At 45.3% G+C, this 10994-nt stretch overlaps 1 protein-coding gene across 1 annotated transcript; it reads left to right on the top strand.

The window, feature by feature from the left end:
- Positions 1–815: 815 nt before the first annotated feature.
- Positions 816–9735, top strand: erich1 (glutamate rich 1). The gene is made up of 6 exons (XM_008276885.1): positions 816–1154; positions 2576–2716; positions 2807–2953; positions 6419–6772; positions 7708–7911; positions 9405–9735. The coding sequence occupies exons 1-6, from the start codon at positions 1136–1138 to the stop codon at positions 9503–9505; spliced, it is 966 nt and encodes a 321-aa protein (XP_008275107.1). The 5' UTR covers positions 816–1135; the 3' UTR covers positions 9506–9735.
- The last annotated feature ends 1259 nt before the right edge of the window (positions 9736–10994 follow it).

Here is a 10994-nt window from a genome sequence, read left to right as displayed (position 1 = left end):
CCCCTCACTACTGCATGCATCTTCCCATTTACTGTGATTGAACACCAGGTTTGCATCCTGCACATGTCACATTTTAGGAGTTAAATGTGCGCTCAAAGATTAAGGAAAAAAAGAGAGGGAGAGAGAGGGAGACAGAGAGAGAGTGAGTGAGAGGGAATTACCTTCTTCAGAGCTGACATTCTAGGTGGATCCTCCTCCTCCTGCAAAGCCCGTTCACATGCCGAGGTCCCAAGCCAAGTTTGATGGGTGCGCAAATCCTAACTCAGCCCGGTGCTGATGCTGAGCCATGAGGTGCCTGCTTAAAATTCTCATCTCGCTTCCACCCCGTCCTACAGCTGGCTTGGTGTGCGCACGCCCAAAGCTGCTGTCATTGCAGCACTCGGACGCACGGGGAGCTCCAGCCTGATGCATCCGCAGCCTCGTGTGGATGTTTTCTCACTTCAGCAAACAAAGTTGGCAATTTAAATCGATCTAAAAAAAAATTAATTAGCTTTGACTACTTTGGCAGTATGCTCACGTGGGATTATAAAAAAAACAAGAGTCACACTTTAATTCTACAGTTGATTAACTTTTTGGTAAAAGTCTGAATTGTATTACTCAAGTCTTTTTAATGAAAATAGGCTGCAGTCAAGTGTCAAAAGTACAATTGATATTGTGTTAAACATGGTTGATTCATATGCCGATTTGAAGAACGGATTCAACTGATCTAGCTAATATAATTACTCGAGGTATGCACGGTATATATTTTTCCTGACAACCAAGTCCACTTTTAATTAGCATGAATTTGAATGGAGTCTGGCGCGGCACAACCGATATCTCGTCCCCCCGTTCGCTATCAGTTTACCATATTTCCTGCAAGTGGTAGCTGGAGGAAAGTGCTGCTGGAGAGGTCCGAGCATTCTTCTGGTTATTTTGGCGTCTTTTAAGCAACTATAGTTCTCTGTTGAGCAGTAGAAATGTCTACACCTGCTGCCTCACCTGTGTGTGACGCGAGTATACAGCGAGCTAATTTGAAAAGCTACTGTACCATACTTGCTAGCTAACTCGGCTAGCTTGCTAGCTTAGCAGCTATACCTGCTTAGCCGCCGGCAGCATTGGAGTCTGTGTCTTACTCTCTACGACTGGGTTTGTCGACATGGCACAAAGGAAGGAAGGTGAGCCCCTCCAGTGTTGTCAGAAAACATTAATTTAATGCAAAAGTACGTTTTTATCTTAATGGCTAGCTTGCTAACGGAGCTAGCTTGCTAAGTCTCGCGATGAGTACATTTGTAGCCAAGTTGTAAACAAACGCACGTGTTCCACTGTCAAATGGATGGACTCGGTTTTCAGACACGGTACCTGTACAGCCGTGTAGTGAGCACGACTCAGTACAGGCTAATGTACACGAAAGGCTTCGGATTTTCTTCAAATTTTTCACAGAAAAATTACTCTGATGGACGTGTTGTCAGTAATATCAGTGATCAGTGACATGTGGTGTGTGTTGCATTGATGATCTTGTGATTATCTTGTACCACTTGTCAAGGTGTGTGATACATTAGGTGGCAAGTAAACAGTCAGTTCTTCAGGTTGATGGGATGGACGCTGGAAGAATCAGATAACAATTGAGATGACTGCACAATCGAGTTAGAGCAGGTCCTGTGTGGGGTGTCAGAACACAGTGCATCACAGCTTACTGTTTAACCACAGACAAGTCATGTGCCCTTGCTGACCCTTGTGCAGCCATGGAGGAACATGGCAGCAGCAGCAGAATGCTCTGTGGGAAGAAGGAAGGCTGACGGAGGCAGTTTGATGCTCTGAGCAATGTTGTGCTGGGAACCCTCGAGTCATGACATTCATACATATGTTTCTTTGACACGTACCACTTCCGTAAATATTGTTGCAGAACATGTACGCCCTTTCATGACAATCATATTCCCCGATGGCTTCTTTCAGTAGGATAATCTGCCCTGCCTCAAAAATAGGTCGGGAATGTTTTGAGGAACATGACAGAGTTCAGGATGTTGACTTGGCCTCTAAATTCCCCCGATCTAAATCTGATGGATGATCTGTGGGATGCTGGTCCACGATTTCTTCACATTTTATAGCTAGGCCAGTATTATGTTAATGTAATGATTCAAGTTCTATGTTCAATATTACTGTTTGTAATGTTGATATTGTGGTAGCAGTGCCAGGCTTACAGCATTAACATGGCCTATAGCAGGGGTGTCCAATCCTGGTCCTTGAGGGCCACTGTCCTGCATGTTTTAGATGTTTCCCTCTTCCAACACACCTGATTCAAATGATCAGGATCGTTATCAGGCTTCTGCAGAGCTTGATGATGAGCTGAATCAGGTGTGTTGGAAGAAGGACACATCTAAAACATGCAGGACAGTGGCCCTCAAGGACCAGGATTGGGCGGCCCTGGCCTATAGGATCAACCATCTCACGTTTCAGGGCTGATGATCAAGCAGGTTCACATCATCCTTTGTGCTACAAGAATACATTTGGAGTCGGTCACATTGACAAAAAGGACGACATGTATCTGATAACAGCGATGTGTCATGCCTATTTTATTCTGTTGTCTTCTGTCATGTAGTGTTTCAATCAAAAGTACTCAAGAAGCTTTACCCTGCACCCCCTAAACTGGAGAAGCAATGCAGCCCTCCACGCGTTGTAGAGGCTCTGGCCACAAAAACCCATGTGAAAAGAAAAGTTACTGGAGAGGACGCAGCGTTTGGTAAGTTTAGCACCACAAACACACATAATTGCCGCCACGTTAATGCCTTTTATTTGTGTTTTATAGCCTTCCGTTTTTTCCATTTGTCAGGAGATGCAGGGAAGCCACAGAATGCAGCCGTTGCAGGCAGGCGGATGTACACAGTTCTGCCTCCTCCTGCAGACTACAATATACATTCAGAGGAATCCGTCACACTTCCCCAGCTCGAAAGCATAAATAGCACAGAGGACCCAGCTGGTAAGACAACCATAATCTCACAGTTATGGTCTTGCGCCGTGCACCATAAAGCTCGGGGAGATTTACGGCATGGGGGTTTCTCCGAGTTGCCTCTCTTTAGTATTAAAGTCACTCTTTCTGATTGTCTCTGCCGCTCTAGTTAAGGGAAACGGACAGCGAGAATCAATGGCGTTCTCTAACTCGGGGGGAGAACCTGAGTGCTGTACAGATGGCGGTGGAGCCTGGGTAATTCTGTTTGATCTTTGTATTGAAGGCATTTGTCAGGGTAAACTTGTATAACTTATTCAGGAGATAATTAACCCTCATCGATGCCGCCTATTAGGCCGAGTTGTGAGCTGATTAATGCCGAGGTGAAGCGTTCCCCACCTGTAATGAGGTGAGCCGTGCTGCGGTGCGATTCGAGGACGAGCCTCCGCATCATTTAAAGGAGGTTTATTTTGTCTTGCCGCGAGCCGCCAAAATGATCAGGCCGTAATAAAAGCCCCGGCTCATTACACATGTCTCCACACTCATCATCTTCCTTAATGCAGACCTCCACGTCCGCCCGACGGGTTTCTGCTTTACCTCAAAGTGAAAGAGGCTTTATTGGCTTACACAAGGCTTCATCTGAGGGAGTGACTGACGAGGTTAAGTTTGATTAATTGCACTCGTCGGCATCCAGGTTTCTTAATTGAACACATTTTTGATTGAGGGGGTGGTGAAGCCTCCGAGGGAATTGAAAACCAGAGTGCTGTTTAAGGTCAAATACGGTGTGGGTTTCATAAAGGTTAATAAAGCTATGATATTATAAAAACAGAGCAGCAAATCTAGTGGATGTGTTTTAGTAATTGCATGGAAGCCCCAAGTTTGTAGATTTCCACACTGTGTTAACACGGCAAAAACATCAAAAAGCATCTTCCTTATTTATTAGCTGTTGTCGGGTTCACTTAGTTCCTTTAGTGTTTTGAGAATTAAGCCTCTGAGCTATTATTTTTTCTAACTGCACCTTTGAATTGGCCTCTGGTTCCTAGAGGGAAATCCAGCTTCTAGACCACCAAAGAGTGCCCTCCCTTCTCTTAAGTTATCAGGCAAGCATGTGAGATTTATTCACCAGTTTTATTGTTTGTTTCTTTCTTATTATCTCCTGCGTGGGCGTAAAAATGTGCCTAAATGTGCTTAACAGGAACATTTAGGCTTGAGAGGTTGCTCTTGGTTCCTATGAGCAACATATTGATGTGAGGTTCAGTTTTACCTACTGCAAAGTGACATTATTAATACAAAATAATCCTAAATGTTATGTATTAGCACAGACCCTGGATGGTGCTCTTGTAGGACTGGCCAGGTTTTACCATAACTGGGCTTCACCACCTGCGTTCTAAATCGCAAAGATTCGGATTCACTTTATTGTCATTGTAACGAGTACAACGAAGTAAGGTGCAGGCCTTTCAGTGCAAAAAAATATAAGAACTTTGTAAACACCTATATACAATATAAAAGAAATATATGCATAAAACTATATAAAAAGATTAAATTAAATAATAAGTACAGTGTATGTTGCACATAGTGGATGTTGGACAGAGGTAGTGGCAGTTGTTTATTAACACTATATTGCACTTATTACAACAAAGAGGCATTTATGGCTCTGACAGCAGTTGGAAAGAAGCTGTTCTTCAGTCTGTTAGTCCTGATTCTGATGGCCCTGTACCGTCTGCCCGACGGCAGTAGCTTGAACAGGAAATGTCCCGGGTGGGAAGAGTCCTTCAGGATGGTGTTGGATCTCCTGAGGCAGAAAGAGCCATGAAGGTCCTCCAGTGTGGGTAGACGGCACCCAATGACCTTCTCAGCTACTTTGGTGACCCTCTGGAGTGCTTTCCTGTTTGCTGCTGTGCAACTGGCAAACCACGTACAGCGGCAGTAGGTGAGGATGCTCTCCATGATGGAGCGGTGAAAAGACACAGGCAGTCTCTGGCTGATGTTGTTCTTCATGAGGATTCTCAGGAAGGGGAGTCTTTTTTGTGCCTTCTTTACCAGCTGTGTGGTGTTCTTATTCCTGGTCAGTTTCTCCTCAGTGTGAACTCCAGCGCTGAATGTGAGAGCACAGAGCCGCTGCGTCTCAGAACATTTACCTTACCCGTACTTTTCCTGTTTGCTGTCGACACACACTGCAGCTTCCTTCACCAGCTACATGCATACAACTCCCACTTTGACTTTACACTGCGCCTTAAACTTTGCTCCTCTTGCTCGTGCAAAATTTGAAGTAAAACGAAAATGTCTGCTCTTTGGAACAGGGTCACAGTTGAATGCACTGTCATCTGTTATTGCATTTTCTGTCATCTTTTCAAACGTGTGTCCGGTGCGCTCTGGTTGCTGCAGCTTGTGTTTTTACTCACACGAGACAGTGACCTGCCTTCCACCGCACGGAGCATCGTGGGTTAAAATAGAAGCTGGCTTGCAAAATAAAACCAGATGCAGTAAAATAGCCTGGTGTTTTTTGGCACACTGCATTTGACACACTATGCATTTGGACTTACTAAATCTTCCTCTGGCGTACTAATCAGTGTGGTAGCGTTGGTATTGGAACGCACCCCCACCAGTTTAACTAAAACGAGCAGCAGTGTGGCCGGACCTGCCGCTGTCACCTCTCAGTGCATTATGTTCTGGCCAGCAGCCAGTCTGCTGCTCACAGGTGTGAACGGGTCACTGAGATTTCAACGGGAGCTGCTTTCTTTGACCTCTGGGTGCCTCTAAAGTTGTTAAGGACAGGGGGGAGGTGCAGCGAGGCGGCCAAAAAGACTGCTGCTTCCAAACGGGCTCACATTCAGGCTGCGGTCAGTCTCGGTTACTTTTAAGTAATAGAACATAACAGAAGAGATTAGTGAGTGTGATAACAGTTTTACTGAAACTGCTTCATTAAGGGCAGAACTGCAGGAGCTGTAGTGATGATTTCCATAAGGTAGGAGGAAGGTGGTATTTTCGTGTGTGGTCTATATAACTAATGTATGACCTGAACGTTGGCTCCTTTTTGATTTTATCGGACACATTGCTGCAGAACGAGGGAAATTCTTGCAAGTAGCATCGACGGACTGTATCGCATCTTTTAAATCAGAGACCAAACTCGCTGATTTTACTGATTAGAATGCAATCAGCTCAAAAGAAGCAGCATCTAATTACCGGAATCAGTTGATGCAGTGATTGGCTGGAAGAAAACATGCAGCCTCTTTGCCTCCGCAATACCGGACGCTCCGCTCTGCTGTTGTACTCCGTCCGTGGGCGTTTTCTTAGGCCCAGATTGCAGGTGTATCCCACACGAATAACATGCAAAATGTAGCATTTTATTCCTTTAACAACCTGAACACAAGATTCTTACTTTTTAAATTGATTGAGGCTGATTTTGCTCCAGAGTTTGGGCGCCTAAGGAGCCTGCTGTTGAATAAATTAAACAATGTTTTGAAACTAATCAAGTATTTGCTCTCCTGCTGTCCACAGAGGAGAGCGTCCACGAGGGCAGTGGAGAACCGGATGAAGAAAAACAGAAGAGGAGGAGGAGAAGGAAGAAGAAGCTTCGTCAAGAGTCTGCGAAAGATGGTCCAGTGGGTGAATCCAGCACAGGTCAGAGCCCGACGCTCGGGGACCAGGCAGGGGAGAACATTAGCAAGAACAAGAAGAGAAAGCTGAAGAAGAAACGGCACAAAGAGAAGCTGCTCTCCATGGGTCTGATGCCACGGGCCGCCGCGCTGGAGTTCACGTACCGAAAAGACGAGGGGGAGGAGGATGTGGAGAGCAAAGCCGCTGAGGTGTCGGACTTCCTGAGGACCACGATGGAAATCTATACGTCAGATTGTGAGTACTGGGCGCTCGCCTTTTTGGAGGAACATCATTCTTGCTGCACTAAATCTGGAAGTTGCTGCTCGCTGTTGTGTTTTAAAAGTCACCGTTCATTAAAGTGTTTTTGATTTTTATTCAGTTTGTTGCTGTTATGCAAAAAGCCATTCTTAGATGTACTTAACAAGCGCATAATTAAATTCTGCCAAAAACTCCAAAGTGTGTTCATGAAAATGGATGACCAGAATTCATTATGACTGTGCCACAGAACATCTGTGCCTTCTTTTTATTTTTTGGAAACATTATACAACAAAAGGATTCACTAAACAGAAGCAATTAAAAACACAGCATCGATATTGAAAGAAGTTACGACTTACAGTGTATAAGATTTTTATTCTTACATTTTATTTCTATATCTGGGTGCTGCTTGGTAATCACTGACAACAACTCTGCTGCAGTTTTCCAAATAGTCTGAAAGGTGTAAAATAAATGATGTTTAAAGTACAGATTATTTTTACGGCAGTCTAACCGTACAAAATCCAGCTTATGGAAAAGAAGTCGCTCTCCTCGGTCTCTGAGTTTTTAATCAAGGCTTTGAGCTCATCCAGAGAAACAAGTTCATTAAGCTGCAGGGTGTGCTGCAGATTAGGCCATGACCAGTGTGCGAAACCAGAGGAAGCTCCTTAGTCACTGGTACCTGGCAGAGCAGCCTCTTACATGAGAGAGACAAATAATGAAGTCTGCACAGATATGAGATTCACCTTATTAGTTTTTTTTAAAGGAAATAGCAGCGTTTGCTCTACGTTAGCGAACGTCTGGGTAATTAGGTGCATCATAGGTAACGCTTGTGCAATAAAATTCCTAGAATAAGCATCTACAGCTGTTTAAGTGTTATGTAAATGACTAGATTTGCTGCTGAGAGACCACTTCTCGCTTCCTCTGTTCTCCCGCAGCCTCGGTACACGTCGCCAAGGTCCCTCACCTGTCTGCTACAGTGGACGACCTTCTGGGCAGCGTAGCCGGCGGATGCAAGTCTTCCTCTGTCCTGAATCAGCTGTACAGGCTCAAGGCCTTTGTTCAGCAGAATGACACGGACCAATTAGAGAAGGCACTGAAAGAGCTCAACAACAACAACAACAACCCCTCGATGTCTGCAGGTCAGTCAGAACATGACAAACTAAAATAGCATTTTCCAAGAGAAGCAAAGGGTTTGCTATGGGAACAGAAATGGCTGCTTCATGATTCTTCCATCCATTCATGCCCATCCCAGTCCATACTGGCCTCGTCTTGCTGGGTCCTGCCCCCAAAGACTTCTTAGCCTGTCCCTGCAGGATGGTTCTTGCCTCCTTCTGTCCTATTCTGTGCTCCTGAACACCCATCTGAGTATACCTGCCCTTACTTGCCTTCACCTGCCTTTTACCTGCACATACCTGCCCTTGAGTTGCCATCACTAGAGCTGGTTGTGTCCACACTGAAACCTCACACACAGGTAGTTAACCAACATGTTTCAACTTGTTCATCTCCTGCTACCTCCGTCAACAACCAAAACATCCCTCGCATCCCCAGATACGTCCGTGTGTTTGTGCATTTGTTGGCTCGCTGGCCGCATAATAGGATCAGCAGGGACTTTGCTGCTGTCACGCACTCCAGAATGAGAGACACCAGCCGGGGGATTCAGGCCACCGTCGTATCGACCGCCTCACGGTGGCGTCCGTCTCCCCGTCCCCAAAAATGACACAAAAACCTTTTTCGCTACACGCGAGCAGAGCCCACAATAGAGCCTGCCTCGGTTGTGCCCGTCGTCTCCACACACACACCTGCTCCACAGCTGCCTGAAAGCCTTTCTAAACCCCCACCCCCCTCCACCCACTTCATATTGCATGAGTCATGCTTCAATTCACTGTTTTTAAAATGCTGCTGTTTTTAATGTGAGCGCGCCGGGAAACTGTGTCGGAGCTTTTGTCTAACTTCGGCCCAACAGCAGCAGAAGCACTCGTGAATGAGTCTTTACAGCTTTTATTCCACTTAGCGCCCCTTTGCCACGTTAGCGTTTTTACACTGGCATTTATGAATCGCCCGCTGTATGAAAATGTTAAATTATTTAATATTTTTGATTAACGTACACCTTTTTTTACCCCAAGCACAGTGTTTGTATTTTAATGTAACCCACATTGCAGGAGCTAATCCGCGCGCATGTGTGCTTTTAAAGCCCTTCGAGTGAATTCACTAAAGCCCTCCTCACTCTGTCTACCCGTGCGGTGGCAATCAATTGACTGCAGGAGCAAGTCTAAAGCAGATTTCCTTTAAGCATATTTTACTGCACCCCGGAGTTCCTCTGACGAATGACATTGGCTTTACCGTTCCCCCCTTTATCCTGCCTGTTTCACGTTCTGCTGAGGCTAAACCGAACTTTTTAAGAATAAGCAAGAGAAGGATCCCGTCTTGGGTGGGTTGAAAGACGCGTTTTTGATGAATGTGTACACGCGGAGAGGTGGAAAGTAGATTTGCACACTGGCTGGAGATTTTGATATATTATGCCAAAAATACAACAGTGAGCGAGCGTCTTTTGGTGAAAACGCAGAGTGCTCCTGTGGTATTGTGTTGTCAGCACTAACTGAAATGTCTTCCCTCCGTCTTCTTTGTGTTGTAGAGGAAACAGCTGCAGTCGTTTCTCTGTTCCAATACTGGATCACAGACATTCTTCCCATGCAGGGAGACAAGACGACAAGGCTTTCTACAGCACACCCATGAGACTGTCAGTCACACAGAAAGGAAGACGCCACCGAAGGATTCCTCTAGTTTTTGGAAATTCTCTTCTCTTTGCTGCATTTGAAAATGTTGGACTTCTTAACATGTAAAATATCCATCCATCCATTATCTATACACCGCTTAATCCTCAGTAGGGTCGCGGGGGGGCTGGAGTCTATCCCAGACATGTAAAATATATTTTTTATAATTAAACATTTGGTGTCTGTCCAGTCTATTTTTACACCTTTTGTTTTCCTCTGCACAAAGAAAACCATTTAATCCAGAGCTTGGCAAGGCCATCCCCCTCCATCCCCAGTAAGCTTGATGTTGTCATTATCGACCGAGCTAACCTTCCCGTTTGTTAGCTGTTTTTCATGTTGTTCAAATGAATTTGATTGGTTGGTGGCGTCGCGCTCGTTCTCCTCGTCTCACTTTCTAATTGCCAGAAGAGCAAATGTCAGCTCTACCTCCAACTCCAGTGTCGCTCGCAGATGTTATGACATTTAAACCCATCCGGTTAACTTAATAGCTCCTCAATTATGTGCAGTACAATCCATTCCTGAACGTTCCATGTGTCTTTTCCATATTTGCAATTTTAGCTTAACCGCGCCGGATTGATGGTCTGCAGGGAGGTGATGCTAATAACGGCGTCTGTGCGCATATTCATTATGACGATAAGGAAGAGTTAATTAGCCCCATTATATCATCCCCGCAGCCTTTATCCAACCATGGGCTTAACGCGGCAGTATGTTGTTGATGGACCTTTTTTAAAACCAGTACCCAGGGAGTCAGAAGCTTAACCATCCGCATCAGCATACCTGTGTCCCAGCTCAGGTAAGCTACTTTGATGCATTTACCCGTCGCTCGATGCCAGGGGACAGGTTCAGGAAAAGGGCAGAGAATTATCTCAGCTGGACAGTGACATTTTGACGACCTAAGTCTGCCACGAAGAGGAATTTGTTCCAGAAGCGGGACGCGCCAGTAGACGCCGGCGGGTTGTACTGTAGCACGCAAACTCATGTCTGCGGTGTTTGATGAATTAGCACGAGGGCCGCCATCTGTGGCCTCCATTCATGGATGGACGCGCCAGGTGTTGTGTCCGTGATGGAAGCTCGTGGGCTCATTATGCAGACATTTAGCCAGAGGAGAAAATAAGGGCACTGACATGCTTATATAAGGTGATGTAAAAGTGCTCATTCATGAGTTGATATTAAGCCATGCTGAGTGGAGCCAGTCTGTCCTTTTCAACACTGAAATATCTCAACAACTGTCAGATGGATCGCCATTAAATTTAGTGATGAACACATCGTGAATCCGAAGGGTTTTGGAAAGCAAGTTTTCTCCAGAGAAATGTCTCGTCTCGATGTGTTGTTAGACATTCTTGCTTCCCGAAGTATTCATGTGACTATTTATCCAACCCCAACATGACATTCATATTTGTGGGTTTGAGGGAAATTTCCACCATATCTATAGCTGTTCATGTGCCTGCTTT

This window comes from Stegastes partitus, unplaced genomic scaffold (genome assembly GCF_000690725.1).
Source record: "Stegastes partitus isolate 25-593 unplaced genomic scaffold, Stegastes_partitus-1.0.2 Scaffold82, whole genome shotgun sequence".
NCBI classification, from domain to species: Eukaryota; Metazoa; Chordata; class Actinopteri; family Pomacentridae; genus Stegastes; species Stegastes partitus.
The sequence above is the reverse complement of the archived record's forward strand: the minus strand, read 5'-3'. Positions and strand labels throughout refer to the sequence as shown.